The sequence below is a fragment of the Fringilla coelebs genome, assembly GCF_963513975.1.
Source record: "Fringilla coelebs genome assembly, chromosome: 19".
Classification (NCBI taxonomy): domain Eukaryota; kingdom Metazoa; phylum Chordata; class Aves; order Passeriformes; family Fringillidae; genus Fringilla; species Fringilla coelebs.
Window position 1 is genome coordinate 12626737 of NC_140045.1, and position 16687 is coordinate 12643423.

The window sequence follows — 16687 nt, forward strand, 5'->3', positions numbered from 1 at the left end:
TGCTTGGTTGGTGCAGAGCAGCCAGGCAATGGCTGGCAGGGCAGCCCTTGGCAGAACTGTGGGAGCCTTCACACAGAGCTTGAGTGAGCTCCTGGTGCAGGAGAGGAAGGGTCTCCTCCATCCTGAGCCATTCTGGCTGTTCAGGTCATCTGTCACTGTTGAGCAAGACCCGTTTGCTCTCTGCCCTGCACGGACACTCACCCCAGGCTGCAGGACCAGCCTTCCCTTAGCAGAACGAAGCCAACAAGCCTTGTGTGAAGCCAGAAACCCCCTCCACCCTCCCCAAACAGCTTTTGCCACCTCCCACAGCACCACTCTGAGCTGGAGCACCCGGGGGCACCTGCAGCTGCTGCCCCAGCACAGGGGATGTCACCCCTTTGGGACAGTGGCTGACCCCATGGCCCAGGGTTTGTGTTGGCCCAATGGGAGCTGAGCCTGTGGGCTTGCAGCAGAGCCACTGTCACTGGAATTCTGAAAAACATGTTTCATGTTGCCCTTAATTTCATTTAAGGTCACTAAAAATGGACACCACAGCCACATATCTCATGAACCATGAATTCCTAGAATCCCCCTAAGCCCGGGGGATGAGGGAAAAGCTTATTTTAGCTCACATCCCTTGTGATCGGCCCTTTGAACTTAGCACAGGGGATGTGCTGGGAGCAAAAAGCTGAGGCACACCAGGCCAGCCAGAGAGGCTGGGTTTGTCCTGGCACCAGATTGCCACTGTAACTCAGAAAGGACATTTCCTGCTCAAGACAAGAGGACTGGACAGACTGGACATCACCCACACAATCATTGGGGTTGGAAAAGTACCCCAAGATCAAGGCCACTTCTGACCGATGCCCACCTTGTCGCCCAGCCCAGAGCACTGAGTGCCACTTCCAGCCCTTCCTTGGACACCTCCAGGGAAGGGACTCCAAACCTCCCTGGCAGCCTGTTCCAGTGTTTGACCACCCTTTCAGAGAAGAATTTCCTCTTGATGTCCACCCTGAGCCTGCCCTGGCCCAGCCTGAGGCCATTCCCTCTCCTCCTGTCCCTGTTCCCTGGGAGCAGAGCCCGATGGCCCTGGCTGTCCCCTCCTGTCAGGGAATTGTGCAGAGCCAGAATTTCCCCCTGAGCCTCCTTTTCTCCAGGCTGAGCCCCTTCCCAGCTCCCTCAGCTGCTCCTGGAGCTCCAGAGTTGCCCAGCTCCATCCCCTTCTCTGGACACACTCCAGCCCCTCCACGTCTTTGCTGCCATGAGAGGCCCAGAAATGGACAGAGCACTCAAGGTGCCTCAGCAGTGCCAGCCCTGGGGGTGGTCACTCTCCGGTCCTGCTGGCCACACCATGGCTGCTACAGACCCAGCTCTCCTTGGCCACACTGCTGGCTAGGTCCCCTCGGTGCAAGCAGAGCAAAGAGAGCCCTCAGGCAGTGAGAGCCTCTCCTGGCTTTCTCTTGCTGGTTCAGCATCCAGGTGGGAGCAGAGTGCAGGAAAACAAGGGGCACTGAGCAGTGACCCACAGCAGCTGCAGGTACATCTGCTGCTCTCTGCTGCCAACATCACTGCACACACAGAGCTGTCCCGAGGTGAAGGTCACAAGGGTGCTGTCACCACGAGCCACATTGCCTTGCAAGGCTCTCTCATCCCATCCTGGGGCTGCCAGGGAGCTTTCATTGCTGTCCTTCATTCAGAAAAGGGCACACTCATAGCTCAATATACCCCTGCAAATTAAAGGTGGATTTACTGGTTGGTGTCTATCTATTTTTGCACAAAGAACTTCGAGAGAACAAGAAGGTTTTGTAAGCTGCAGCTGAGTAAGTTCCCTGGCACGCTGAAGGAACCTGCTTTATTAAACTAGTAATACACAGCTTAAAACATGGAATGACTTGGCTCTTGCACAGAGACAGGTGCAGTCATTCCTGCCCAGGTCTCCCCAGCACAAATCTTCACAGCAACATGCACAACTGATGTAGAGCTGCTAGAAGGCAGGGGCTAGACACGCCACCAGCAGTATAACCTCCTTTAAAAAACATCAGTTTCCACTTGAACCAAACCAAACTTTAAAATTCTTTTCTAGGAGGCAAATAGTCAGCTTTGATTGTAGGCCACCAAGCCTAAGAGCAGTCCAGTAAAAGTGAGGGACTTGTCAGTCATGTCTAAAGGAAGGACTGTGGCCATTCCCCCTGCAGCACAGGCCAGCACATCTGCTTCACTGAGCACAGACTCACTGCCCCAAGGCTGGGGAGCTCCTGAGCAGCCCCAGCACACACTGCTGGAGCCACAGCTCCTGGAAGCTCCAGGTGAGTGCACTGCTTCAGCAGCAGGGGCTGGAAAGCCTCGGTTGCAACCAGCAACCTCAGTGCGTGGGGACAGGCTGGTCCCAGCTCTGACTCCTCAGCACTCTGTGCTTGTTCCACCTGACTGAAAACACATGCTGATTTGCAGAGAGGTGGTGAAGAGCCCAACTCAATTCCCAGCCTCTAGCTCCATCCTGCAGTTCACTGAAGACCATGTGAGAGCCTTCATTTGTCCCAGATCCTGGCTGGGGGCAGATGGAAGCACATCTTAGGAACACCAGGTCAGTGCTGGGAGCAGGCAAGTCTGACCAAGCGAGAAAAGGCTCAGAAAATGTAGATATCTTCAAAGGCACTGCAGAAGGGGAGAAAGAGCAACAGCATCTCCATCCACACATGACCTTGACCCAAGCTGGAGATGAGGAAGACTTGCTTTCTTCCTCAGGCTGTGAACAAGGATGAAGAGGCTCTGGGTGACTGCAGCAGGAGGCTGGACTACAGACCTCATGAGAGACCTTCTTATCCAAGTCTTTCCATGATCTGGACTGAAAATGCAACACAGGGCTTTTGTAGTTGTTTAAGGTCACAGTCTGTGGACCTCTTCAGGCCCTGATTCTGCCTGTGCTGCTGCTGAGAACGCTCCTAAAGCAGCCAAGCTTCACCCGTGTGGCTTAAGTGTCACTCATTAGCTGAGCTCCTCCACGGGCTGTGCAGGCAGCACACGAGGAATGTGTTGCCTTCCTTGGGAAGACAAATGGAGCCAGTCCTCATTCCTCAGACATCTTGTCACTGGTCCCCAGGCTGGGATGGCAGCAGCCCCTCAGAGGAGATGCTGTTTTCCACTGGTATTGCCAGGCCAGGGCTGGGTGTGCTGTGGGCACAGCAGAGCTCTGTGTTCAGGACTGTGCTCTGCCCTCCCCCGGTCCCTGGGGCACCCAGGGCTCCCTGCTGGCCTTGGGGAACGCAGGCTCACCATGCACAGCACCAGGCTCTGACAAACCTGCTTCCCAAATGACACCTGTCACCTGGTGGAGTTTCAAGAGAGCCACCTGGGCAGCCTGGCCCTGCTCAGCCCCAGGCCAGCACCCAGGACAGCCCCAAGAGAGCAGCCCTGACACAAACCCTCCCTGCCAGAACTGAGCTCCTTCCCTGGGAATTTTGGTACGAGTACAGTTTGCTTCACTTCTAATACTGGACTAGAAAAATACTGAATATCCACTGACAAAGCACCTCCAAGCACCCCCAGCACATCCCTTTCCCCTCCCTGACCAGTTCTGCCTCCTCCCAGTGAGCACTTAGCAGAACCCTTGGGCCTCCTAAACACATCTGTGTTCCCTGCTGCCACTGAACAGGGCAGGGAAATCCTAATAAGTTGCCTAAAGAACATTTTTTGGTTTTTAATAAACAAACAAAACCCCAAATAAAGAAAAAAACAAATGCCGATGAACAACGAAACCCCACGACCAACCACAATAACAAAAATAAAGCTCCTAACTTCCAAAGAAAGTCTCCCCCCTGGAAAAGCCAAGGGAAAAGGGATGGGTGTGGTCAAATTGGGAGGCTGAAAAAAGCAGGACATCAGTTGCTCCCACTGCCATGAGGCAAGGGACATGTCACTCCATCTGAAATCTTTCTGGGCCTTTGCCACACTCCCCCCAGTCTGCCATAATCTTCCTGGGTCAGCTGGTTCTGCCTTTCAGGGCACAGAAAAACAAGGTAAAGGACACAACAGTGCTGCCAAAACATTTGGGAGAAGACAGGAATCCTGTATTTGTCTCTGTGGTACGAGTCAGCTGCAAATGAGCTTTAGAGAAATCAGTGTTAACAGGTGACTCTTCCCAGGTCATGTGCTGATTCTGCAAAGCCTCAGGACAGAAGTTTGCCTTGTCCAAATTCTGCTTTAACTTGGCTCAGCTGTAACACCAATTCTTTCTTCTGAGCTTCTAACTGATTTGTTTTATTTTTACTTACCATTGCTTCATACAATCATGGTTTTTCAGACTGTCCTCTGTGCAGAAAGGGTATTTGGCCCTAACACACTGCTGCAATATTTAAAATACAGGCCTGATATGACAGCAGAGCCCTTGAAAAGGGCAGACAAAAGCTGTTGTGCAGAGCACAGCCACAGGCTGGTAAGAGATGGGGCAGGGATGGGCCCTGAGGACTCCACAAAAACAAACAAATCACAAGGGATCACATAAATATAGACCTGAAAGTGAAACCCATGGAGGAAAGCAAGTATGCAATAGATGTAAAAATGCATGAGAGATGCCACTGCACTGGAACAGGTGAAATTTACTGTTTTCCACCATTTTGCAAAGATAGAAATTTTCCACAGGCTTTACACCTTCCCTTGGATGGGAATGTTCTCTTCCAACCCCCACACTCAGGAGAACACCAGTGCTACCTGCAGGAACACCTGTGTTCAGTCCAAGAGCCTCTGGAACTCACACCAACAACTGCTCTGGTTTGTCTCCTGTGGGCCCTTCTCTGAGGTTCAGCTTAAAAAAGCACATTCAGCTCCTGATGTGCATGACTAGAAATAAATACTGCCTTCTAAAAAAAAGGCAAGCAGAGCAAGAATATGAAGTTTGACTGGTATAAAAAGTTCTGATGACATTCTAGCCAAACCTACGGAAATAAAAATATATATTGTCTATACAAATCAATCTTTATTTTCAAATGCTGCACTGCATAAAATGTATCTGATTGCCAGCCCTGTGCATGGACACAGCCCCCCTTCACCCTCCCCCCTTCTCCTAGCACAAGGAGAGCAACTACACACACGATCAATTGCACCAGAAGAAAAAACTATTTGCATCCCAATTCTCTTTTCCTTATAAATGAACAGTGTTCACCTGGAAAAACCACCAGAAAAATATATTTCATTTCTGCATTCAGATGAAAACAGGCTTGTTACAGGGCAGGTCCCATGCGTGGAAGCAGTTGGTGCTTTCAGTGCTCTTCACCTTCTTAACCTGGATAAAGAAGCACTCTTAAAGCTCCCCTGCTTCTAATAGTGCAGCTGCCTCTCCTAGAAGGCAAAACAGTGAAGAGAAACCAGAGGGCAGAGCTCCTCTGAGAACGCCATGGCCCCATCCAGTAATGGCTTTGCATCAAGTAATCCTCCTGCAGTGACTGCTGTCCTTGCCAGACCAGCAATTTTTTTTTTTTTTACCAGCAGTATTTTCCCAGCAACACACACGTTCTTCTCAAGTGGAAAGTGCTTTCTATCCTTTGATCCCAGCAATGTTTCAGAGAAGTCCCAAATTTTATTCTGTACCCAAGATCTTGTTGGAAATGATATCCATGGGGAAGGCTCTGTAGAGATTTTTGGTAATGGGAGTTTTCAGAAACATGGATAACCTTTCTGATTTGGAAGAAAGGAGACCTGCTTGACAGGATATTACACTTGTGTGCTTCTGCTTTCACTCCAATGTCCAATCACAGCCAAACCCACAGGTGACATTCACAGCAATCTTTGAGGACCACCTGCTTTAGGATCTGTATTTTCTCATGTGCGCAGCAATAGAAGATGAAATCTCAGCACTCTTCTTATTCTGGCCATAGTAGTCCACAAAGTCACCATCGGGGCCGAGGAGGTACATGATTATTGTGTGATCCACCTGCAGGAGAGCACAGCGTGGTCAGAGGGCACAACATCACACAGCACCAGCTCAGAGGGGAAATGAGGGATCAGGAGCGAGGCAGGCAGTGGAATACAGGGAAATGTGGGATCAGGAGTGGGGCAGGCAGTAGGACACAGGGAAATGTGGGATCAGGAGCGGGGCAGACAGTGGGATACAGAAAAATGTGGGATCAGGAGCAATGCAGACAGTGGGATACAGGGAAATGAGGGACTGGGATGTGGCATCGGGACCGGCAGTGGGAGACAGGGAAATGCGGGATTGGGATCTGGGATCGGGACCGGCAATGGGATACAGGGAAATGCGGGACAGGGGCGCCCCCTGCCGGCGCACTGAATCCGCATTCACATATCGGATATTCCAATTGCATTTATATCAAAATTAACTCCACTGCAAATTTATTTAAATAACACTGCAAATGCTGTCAGTACCTAATCGCGACAACATCTTTCTCAGCAAAGAAACAGATTTCTGGAAGACATGATTGCTCAGGACTGAAATACAACTGTGCTCTGAGTTCAGCTGCATTAGAAATGAGAAATCACAGCAACTTTGGAGCACACAGGAAAAGAGCCAGTCAAATGTATTACAGATCAGAAAGAAATTCAACTATTGCCAGCCTTGCTAGTTCCTGTGCTGCTGTCTGCATTTCTGGGATTGTTTAGAACACACTTTGGTAAGGTGCTGAGCTTGTAGGAGGACATTGTGGTTCTGACAGGTGAACATACCACTGCACATGGGACTTCAGTAAAGATCCAATAGCTGGTTTTAAAACCAGCTCTTATCCAGTCTTTCAGTAAGCAAAGGCTGCTTTTACTCACTATGTAATCGTTGTCCTCATCCTTGGGCCCTTCACTGTAGTACACACGGTATGCTTTAGCCACTTGGTCAATCTGTGCCTTGCTACCAGTCAATCCCACCAGCTTCGGAGAAAATTCTAAATAGAAAGAAGACATTTACACATTTTGGTGAAAAGAATCCCTTCAAGAGGCTCCTTTTTAGTGCTCTGGACTACAAGCTATGAGACACAGGAAGAAAGCAGGAATACCTTTCACATATCTGGCAATGGCTTCTTGGTTGTCCCTCTCAGGATCGATGGTGATGAAGAGTGGGGTCAGATTAGGCAGAGATGGAATTCGATCTATGATGTTAACAGTTATTATTTATTTTAGAATAAACACCATCTCTCATCTTCCTTCAAACTAGCTCATAGCCATGTAACATCAATCCAAGCCCACCCCAAGTGACTAGACCATTTTGTGCAGTTTTATTTATGCAATTTGTGAAGGAAGCAAGTGCCATGAGATGCTCTGCGTCTGTGCTTCCAGACCCTGAATTCCCATACCGATTTCATCTACCACTGCAATCATTTTCTCCAGCTCGTCAGGGCAGATGTCAGGGCAGTGAGTGAAGCCAAAGTAGATCAGCACCCACTGGCCAATGTAGTCCTTGCTGGTCCTGGGCTGTCCCTCATGGCTGACGAGGGAGAAGGGCCCTCCCAGCAGCGGCTTCCCAATGCCTCGGTTCCGTTCCTTCTCCAGTTCTACAAAACACAAGCGGGGATCAAACACACCCATGCCACAAGGCACAATGCTTCCCAGGCAAGCTGAGTCAGACATGCTGTCATGCAGATACCCAACACACCTTCCACAAAGTGTTCCTTTTGGACAAAATCAAATATATCACTAAATTCCTTTGAAATATGATTATTATCTTTCATTGTTACCTGACTGCATTTTTGTTTAAAAAGGGAAAAAATAAAACCAAGATATCTGGCCTGCTGTGAACTGAACAAAAACTGAACAATCCCCCAAAAGCTGCAATACCTCTGTTTTCAACTGTAAAGGAAAAGTGTGGAATCCATAAAAAGGAAATGTGTGGGCAGCTGCTGCAGGAGAGGGCAAAGCTCATGGGCGAGCCCACAACATCCAGCTCCGTGTCTGCGCTGCACAGGCTGGCACAGCGTGGGGCCAAACACAACTATTCCAACCTAGCAGCTTTAAAACGCTGAACCTTGAATTGCTTTAAATTTCTGAAATCTTTCTGCGGCACTTCCGTAAACTCAAGCACGAAGTGGCAAAGCCGTACAGTGACGATGCCCGGGCAGGTATAATACATCTGAATGCCAAACCAACATCATCAAAACACGACAAACACTTTGTCTGAACACGAAACGCGACACCCCCGGTGTAAAAACCCGTGCCTGGACGGGCTGTTCGGGTCCAATGCAGCTAGCTATGGACCCCAGCCCACACGATCTCACATGGACAAACAGTACAATCCAAAGCCCCGGCGCTCCTCCCGCACCCCGCACTCACTCTCCTCCTTGTGCCGCTTCATCAGCTTCATGCCGGCCAGCAGCCCCCCGCCCAGCACCACGGTGGCCGCCAGCGACCGCCACGACACGAGCTGCGGGGGACAAGGGTTTGGTGACTGCCCGGGGCACGGAGCGGCCCGGCCCGGCCCGCGCTCCCTCCATCCGTCCCTCCTTCACTCACCCGCCTCTGCGCGCCCGCCCGCGGCCCGCGGCCCGGCGGCAGCTGAGACAGCGGGCGGCTGCGGGGTGCGGGCAGAACCGCCCAGCCCCGCACGGCCGGGCCCGGCAGCGGCCACAGCCCCGCTCCCGCCCGCAGCCGCCACAGCCCCGCCGCCCCCGCCATGTTCCCGCCGGCCGCGCCGCCCCTTCCGGCCCGCCCGAGGCCGCCATGCAGGCTGCGCCGCGCCTCGCCTTCGGGGTCATCGCTGACATCCAGTTCGCGGACGCGGAGGACGGGCACGACTTCGGCGGCTGCCGGCGGCGCTACTACCGGCACAGCCTGCGCCTGCTGCGGGAGGCGGTGCGGGAGTGGGCCGGCGAGAGCCCGCCGATAGCCTTCGTGCTGCAGCTGGGCGATAGCATCGACGGGCAGAACGCCCGGCGCGGCGAGTCCGAGAGCGCCTTGCAGCAGGTGCTGGAGGTGCTGGGGCAGCTCTCGGTGCCGGTGCACCACGCGTGGGGAAACCACGAGCTCTACAACTTCAGCCGGGCCCGGCTGGTGCACACCGGGCTGTACAGCCGGCCCGCGGGGGGCTCGGACGGGCCCCCGGACAGGGAGTGCCACGCGTATCACTGCAGCCCGGCCCCGCGGCTCCGCCTCGTCGTGCTCGACAGCTACGACACCAGCACCCTGGGCAGGGACCCCGGCAGCCCCCGCTACCTGGAGTCCCTGCGGGTGCTGCGGGAGAAGAACACCAACGATGACCTCAACAGCCCCGAAGGTACCTCCGGCTTGGCAGGGGCGCGGGCGGCCGAAGCTTCGCTGTCCGGAGCTCCCGGTGCTGACAGCGGGATGCCGGGGCTCACAAGCATGTTGCCCAATTGCTGCCCACTCCCTGCCGTCGGTGCGGGCACAGGAGATGCTCCCCCGTAGCCTGGTGCTGAGGTTGTGCCCTGCTCTGTGCCCCGCAGTGCCGGGGAGGCGGCTGGTGCAGAGCACCGAGTTGTGCCCACCCTGCCCCATGCCGGGGGGAAACCCAACGGTGGAATCCCTGTTTGGGTAGTGTGGCCAAAACTCCCCAAAACACTTACAAATAATCTCCTTCTTTGTGCAAGGGGGATGGAGTTCTGATCAAGGAAATGCAAAAAAAAACACCCCAAAGGTTCTGAGAGTAAACCAACCATCAGCAGATTTGCGTAAGGCAAATAGAGGAACCATGGGAGGTGTATGCATTTGTGCCTAACCTTCTTCTTCATTGCAGGGCTCAAAGAACCTTATTTTGTAGCATTTAATGGAGGATTTAGCCAAGCCCAGCTGGACTGGTTTGATGAAGTCCTCAAGTTCTCTGATGAAAACCAAGAAAAAGTTATAGTTATGGGTAGGTAGATACGGAGGGGAATAAATAGACAATCAGAGCGGTTTGTGTTGGCAGGGTGCTTAAAGCTAATCTGGCTCCAACCCCTATATTTGATGGGGGCTGTACAGAGGAAGCTCTCAGCAGCTCCTCTCACTCATTTCTGTGGGTGGCTTCTTTCCTTCTTACTGAATATCAATTAATGCAAAACCAGCACAACTCCCATGGAAATATGAGAAAACAAAAAGTTTGCTAGCCCGTGTATGTTAGCTGCAGAAAACATGTAGTTAGTCTGGTGAGGTACAGATGGAACCCCTGAAAGAGCAGAACAGCAACCACACCTCACTGGGGGTGAGCTTTCTGTACTCAGTTATTGTATTTGTGGGGTGACCCGTGGCAGGAGGAAGGAAGGAATCTGACTCCATGTTCTCAGAAGGCTAATTTATTATTTTGTGATATTATATTACAAAAATACTAAACTAAACTATACTAAAAGAATACTAAACTAAACTATACTAAGGAATACAGAAAGGATACTTACAGAAGGCTAAAAAAATAAAAATGAAAACTTGTGACTCCTTCCAGAGTTTTGACATAGCTTGGCCCTGATTGGCCAATGAGTGAAAACAATTCACATGAAACGATCTCCAAACACATTCCACATGAGCAAAACAAAGGAGAAACAAATTAAATAATTATTGTTTTCATTTTTCTCTGAGATTTCTTAGCTTCCCAGGAGAAAATCCTGGGCTAAGGGATTTTTCAGAAAATATGAATGCCACACTCCGTGGGATGGCAGAACTTCCCAGCAATGAGGCAGATTTATTACAGTTTAACTCTCTTTATTTCTTTCCCTCCGGACTGCAGCTCACGTGCCCATCCATCCCTGTGCTTCCAATGGGGTTTGCCTGGCCTGGAATTACGAGGCTGCCCTGTCAGTGATACACACACACAGCTGTGTGGTCTGTGTGCTCGCAGGGCACCTGCACGACGGCGCCTACTGCCACGACTCGCACGGAGTGCATCACCTCACCCTGGAGGGGCTCATCGAGACGCCCCCCGACAGCAACGCCTTTGGAACTGTTTATGTCTATGAGGATAAAATGGTACTGAAGGGAAGGGGCAGAATTCCTGACAGAGTTATGCATTTCTGAAATACCGGGCAAATAGAGATTGTTCTTCTGCAGGAAGGACTTGGATGAAAATAGAGGAGATTCAGCTGTTTGCTTTTAGAAAGCTGTGCATGGCTGATCCTTATTGCTTTAGCTCAGGTGTTTTTCTCTTGGATACAGAATTTTAGAAATTGTGTTTCTGTAAGAGAGCACCTGACGTTTTGGAGAATAGAGAAGGCCAGTAATTTAAATTAATATACTGGAATGCAGAATGTTGATTTCCAACACCCAATCCAGACTGGATTGCTACTGTGAAAAGATGCAAACCATATAGTGAATATTGCTCAAAAAAAGCCCTAATGCCGTTCTCTCAGGCTGGACTGCTACTGTGGAAAGATGCAAACCATATAACAAACATTGCTCAAAAAAGCCCTAATGCTGTTCTCTCAGTGAGTATTAAAGCATGCAGAGTTGTACCTGCCCAGCCACATCTCTATTTATTTCTTTTCTGTGAACATTACAGTAAAGTCTCATGTCTGGCAGAATATATCCAGCCTGTAGCCTAATTCAGTCTTCCAACTTTGCTTTAAAAGACTAAAGTAATCCTCAGAGAAAGCTGAGCCTAAGGAGACCATGTGTGCTGCACCATGGAATGCTGCAGAAGCTCAGGCTGGCTGTGTGTGCACAGCTGGGATCACCTGCAGCACTGCTGAGAGTGAGCTCTGACACCCATCTAAATAAAAGTGTTGTGTGTTACACCTGGAGCTGTCCTGGCTCTCCCAGTGTATCCACCAGTGCTTCCTTCTCCAGGATGAATAGTGGGACATGCTTGCTGCTGCAGGGCTGCTGTGTGGGTCCTGCTTTCTAAGAAAAAATTAGGTGAGCAGCAGAGTTGGACAGTGCCCACATCTGCTGGTGACAGGCTCAAATATGCATCTCCCAGAAAATAAAAGATATGGAAGCTTTCATTGAGTTTTTTTATAAAAAATAATGTTTATTATTCAGTAAAGCCAGTGACTTTCAGTTAAAGATAATAGCAAAAATAATTCTTTCAGATATATTCTACATATGATTTTAGCAGAGGACAGAGATAGACTGCTCAATTTTCCAATAAGTCTGAAATGCATTATCCAGGCACATTATGGAAAGTCCTATGGCTGTAAATAGTCATTTACTAAAACAGTATTTGCTTTATTTGTCCCTTACGTTACAGAATAGTTCTCAAACTATGAGGTGATTTGAGAGTGATCCGGGGCTACAGTGATATCTTGAATATACCATCAGAACAGACATTAGATCAATGGTGTTTGGAAAATGTAAGAAGCAGCAAGGTGAACAGTTTCTGTAGAAAAATTCCCCACTCAGATTTGACAGTGTTCCTCAACATTTTACCAAATCTCAGCTGGCACTGCTGGAAGCAGACAGGTATTCTTGGGTCCTGTCAAACTGACACACCTTTTGTTAAGCACCAAAACCAAAGGCAAATAAGGTCAGCATAGCTACTGCAGACTTTCTCCCACCCAATTAAATCACGGTTTTGCAGTGTGTTGGCCAAGACTCTCGCATGTCTTTGTTCACATAAATGTACAGCCACGAAACGAAGGGGAAAAGAGCAACAACAACTGCAGCAACCAAACGAGCTCCTCCCAGGGGACTCCTGTAAGAACAAATCCAACAGAGCTACTTCAAATCACTGAATCTTTAAGGCTGAAAATAACCTCCATGATCATCAGGTCCAACCTTGGACTGCATACCACCACACCCACTAAACCCTATGGTGCAGTGCCACCAGTGCTTTTTTATGAATACTTCCAAGGAGTGGTGACTGCACCACCTCCCTGAGCAGCCTGTGCCAATACTTGACCCCCTTCAGTGAAGGAATTTTCCCTAGGATCTAATCTCAACCTCCCCTGGCACAGCTTGAGGCTGTCTCCTCTGGTCCTGTCGCTGTTCCCTGGGAGCAGAGCCTGACCCCCACCAGGCAGCAGCCTCCTGTGAGCAACTTGTAGAGAGTGAAAAGGTCCCCCCTGAGCCTCCTTTTGTCCAGACTGAGCCAGTCCAGCTCCCTTGGTGACTCCTGGTGCTCCAGACCCTTCTTCAACTCTGTTCCCTTTCCTGGACATGCTCCAGTCCCTCAAAGTCCTTTTTGAAGTGAGGTGCCCAAACCTGATCGCAGGACTGGAGGTGCCTAAGCAGTGTCAGCACAGGGGACAAGCACTGTCCTCATCCATGCCTGCGACAGCCCAGGATGTCCTTGGCACTGCTACAGCCACCACATAACATTCCCATCTGCCTGCAGCTGGAAAGACAGCAGAGAGCCTTTGGCCACTTTAATGGGGCTCCTGTGGATCTATCACCAGTCTTTTACTGGAGAGGCACAAAGAATTTTCTGACAATGCAGGCTACAGAAACTAGCTGGAATTTTTAAAAAAGCACCTTAAACAAAGGGAAAAATGCCCCTATTATGGCAGGGGGCCAGAAAAAGTGCTTCATGTAGGCTTACATTCCCCCTTGCCCCAACTTTTATCTGTGCAAAATCCTCTAGGCTGTAGCACCAGCTGCTACTGCTTGGGCATCTGGAAGGTTCAGAGGGTGACATGAAACAGCAAAACAAGCTGCTAAAAGCAACTGTGTGTTTTCAAGGAGCTAGTCACTAAATGTGAACATTGGAATGCATTCTAAAACAAGAGAAAATAAAACTTACTTTGCTGAACTGCGACAAAGACTCATCCATATTGTAATAATCACCAGACCAAACAATTCTCTGAAAAGCCAAACAAAAAACAGATCAGAAAATAATACAAACAGATGTTTATGTTCCTACAATACAAATTTTGCCTCCAAAACAATAGTGGCTGCTCCTTTGGAGAAGTTCAATGTATTTTACTAGAATTATAATTATAATGGTATTTACAAAGAGTAACTTTGCTTCACACCACAAATCTACAAATCGACATGACAGCTCAACAGCTGCAGAAATTCCTGCCTCCACCTTTTGTTCTACTGCTGGATTTATATTCCATAGCACATTTCACTAATTAACACAGGCAAAGCAGGCACATTTCTCTCATTGAACCAGAGCAAAGTAACATCCCAGTTTTCCAGACTGTGATTAGGTGCAGAAGTAACTACCAGGGCTTCACCTGAGTACTCTACAAGCACCTACTTTTTACACACCTGAGTGTCCAGATGAGAAATTCTCCCTCATCCTCAATACCTTGGAGGACTCAGCAGCCCATGCCAGATAAACCTGAATTTGGTATCACCTCAAGAGTTTTTAGAACATTGATTACCACTCCTACAGCTCCAGGAAAAGAGAACAAAACTGCTTCACTGTGCTTGTGCCTTGGTCTGTGAAAGCCAGACAAATAAATCCAACTGCCTGCCACAATCAGAGAGGCAATGACTGTTCCCTTCCCCGTGTCCAAGCAGTCACTGGTCTGGAGCATTATGGTCTCTCCTCTTTGGTCTGATTCCTCTGGACCAACAGCACTCACTGAAACAGCCCAGGAAATAAAGTTTTGGAAGGTGACACCAGGAGGAGATGGCCTGGTGAGCTGGATTTGGGCAGGAGCAAATAAAACCCACTGCTTACCTGCCTTCCTCTTCATGAAAAATGTTTCCTTGAGCATGAGCAAACAAAGAGCAAGCCAAGGCAATGGTCCCAACAACACAGCCAGCAGAATGAATGTCACAGAGGCTCCTCCAAACACCATTGTCTGGGGGAAAAAATAGCCTGTCAGCCACTATCAAGAAGAATGAAATAGACCCATCTGGGTCTTCCACAGACCTGACTGGCAAATACCCCTCGGAGAATTTACATAAACCTGCGGTTTTACAGAAGTTGTGCTATTATAATCTTTATTTTCCACAGATCTGGGCACAAGGAAAACCCTAACTATGAGTTTAACATGCAGATTCTATTGACCAGCCAATGAAATATTCAAAAAATATTCAAAACCACAAGCTTCATGAGTTCTGAACTTAGGAATGCTGCTACTTAAGGTGGCCAGAATGCCAAGAGACTGCAATGGTGTAATTTATGAAAATACCATGCACTCCTGAAGGTTTTCTTTGTTAAGTGTGATTTCAGTTTATTCAGCATAAGTATTCATTCAGAACAGATACAATCACTTTGTGTATATGGCTTTATTTAAAATTATTTCCACTGAATTAAAATACAAAAATCTTAACTATGTTCTGAAGACTTGAAACAAATCTAATCTGAATGATCCTCTGAACTGCTGTCAGCCCCCACAACACACACCCTTGGAAACACAGCCTTTGAATGCTCCTGCCCATGGCTCTGTGGGGCAGCTGCAATACCTGGCACTGAACAAGACCTTTAGCACTTTCATGGGACTGTGCAAAGCTCAGCTGCTTTTGCACAAGGTAGATAAACAAAAACAGATTTACAACAACGAAACAAAGTCAATTGCTAAGGTCAACACAGAGCCAGGTTCAGAGCCTGCTCCCAGGCTTCTGCTGCAGAAGGCTTGAAGCTGGAAGTGGGGTGCAAAGGCAGGCCCATCCCAGCAGCTGGGCTTTCTGCTGGGCTCCTCTCCTCACCTGCAGCATGTCCAGCCACCAGCACTAAAGCAATGACCAGCTTCTCTAGAAATAAGTCCTGCAGCTTTTTGCCCTCAGAAGGTAGTAGGATGTGTTTCTACACAGGCTGATTTTAATCAGTGGCTCAATTTAAAAAGAAAAAAACCAAAACAACAACCTTTTGAGAGCAAAATTTGAGCAGAGACTGTTTTGCACACCAGTATCATACCTGTTATTGAAGGGTTGATGCTGACAAGCAGTGTCAGGGCAGCTGGCACTAAGTAGACAACCTGTTAATGACATAAATCTACTCGGTAGCAAAACTTAGCAAGCTGAGGAAGCAGAAGTGCCCAGCCACAGCAGCACTTCTCCCCTTCACAGCAGTTTGTCAGAGGCACAGAGCAGATCCCAGTCCCTCGCCCTCCAGCATGCCCTGGCACTGCTAGTGCTCATCTCCACCATCACCACCCAAAATCCCGGGCCACCAGCCCCCTTGTGGCTTACAGAACACTGGCTGTCTGACCAAGCACTGCAGAGTCCCCTCCCTGAATCCTGACCCTCCCCAGACCCTCCACCCGCGCTGGGGCGTTCTGTCCCCTTTGGTGCCGCTGTCAGAGGGGCTCACACACCGCAGGCACGCAGGCCAGCCCCTGCCCAGCCAGCAGCTCCTGTCGCACACACACAGTGTCCCTGCCACCCAGCAGGGCCGGCGCCAGGGGCTGCTCAGTGCTCGAGGCAGCACGGGCACCGCAGCGGGGCTCGCTCCCTGTTCCACGGGCAGAGCGGGGCAGGAGCAGCGGGAGCAGCTCGGGGTGCTCTGCACAGGCAAGCCGTGCTCTGCAGGAGCAGATCTGGGGTGAGAAACGGCAGATCCTGGAAGCACGGTGGGATTCCGGCCGTCGCTGCAGTAGACACATCGCTTTCCCGGCGTCTGCCCGCTCTTCAGCTGGCAGCCGGGACGTTTCCTCCGGCAGCCCCGGATCGGCCGGGCGTTAGCGGAGCGGGGCTGGGGCCGCCGGGACCTCCGGGCAGGAGGTGCCGAAGGGGAAGAACAGGGAAGGGCGGCCCGTACTCACCGTCCACAGCCCCGCGTCGGGGTCGTTCACCTGCAGCGGGAGGCGCGCACTGAGTCCCCGGCCCGGCCGCGGCCGCGCTCCGCGGGAGGGGAGCGGAGGGGACGGGAGGGGAGCCCCGGCCTCACCTGCACGGCGGCCGCCAGTCCGAAGAAGGCGGCCATGAGGAGGTTGCAGAGCCGCCACAGCCGCGCCGCCAT

At 50.3% G+C, this 16687-nt stretch overlaps 3 protein-coding genes across 3 annotated transcripts; 1 reads left to right on the forward strand and 2 right to left on the reverse strand.

The window, feature by feature from the left end:
* Positions 1–5013: 5013 nt before the first annotated feature.
* On the reverse strand, positions 5014–8584 carry SCO1 (synthesis of cytochrome C oxidase 1). The gene is made up of 6 exons (XM_084218762.1): positions 8422–8584; positions 8242–8332; positions 7269–7466; positions 6972–7064; positions 6745–6860; positions 5014–5902 (listed from the first exon to the last, which is right to left on the reverse strand). Exons 1-6 carry the CDS (start codon positions 8581–8583, stop codon positions 5774–5776), a joined length of 789 nt encoding a protein of 262 aa, XP_084074888.1. The 5' UTR covers position 8584; the 3' UTR covers positions 5014–5773.
* Positions 8585–8628: 44 nt separating this feature from the next.
* On the forward strand, positions 8629–11785 carry ADPRM (ADP-ribose/CDP-alcohol diphosphatase, manganese dependent; the record flags this gene model as incomplete). Its single annotated transcript, XM_084218322.1, has 3 exons — positions 8629–9181; positions 9662–9778; positions 10622–11785. 3 exons carry the CDS (start codon positions 8629–8631, stop codon positions 10906–10908), a joined length of 957 nt encoding a protein of 318 aa, XP_084074448.1. The 3' UTR covers positions 10909–11785.
* A 175-nt stretch (positions 11786–11960) lies between these two features.
* TMEM220 (transmembrane protein 220) lies at positions 11961–16687 on the reverse strand (the record flags this gene model as incomplete). Its single annotated transcript, XM_084218323.1, has 6 exons — positions 11961–12523; positions 13571–13630; positions 14462–14585; positions 15644–15704; positions 16491–16520; positions 16616–16687. The coding sequence occupies 6 exons, from the start codon at positions 16685–16687 to the stop codon at positions 12391–12393; spliced, it is 480 nt and encodes a 159-aa protein (XP_084074449.1). The 3' UTR covers positions 11961–12390.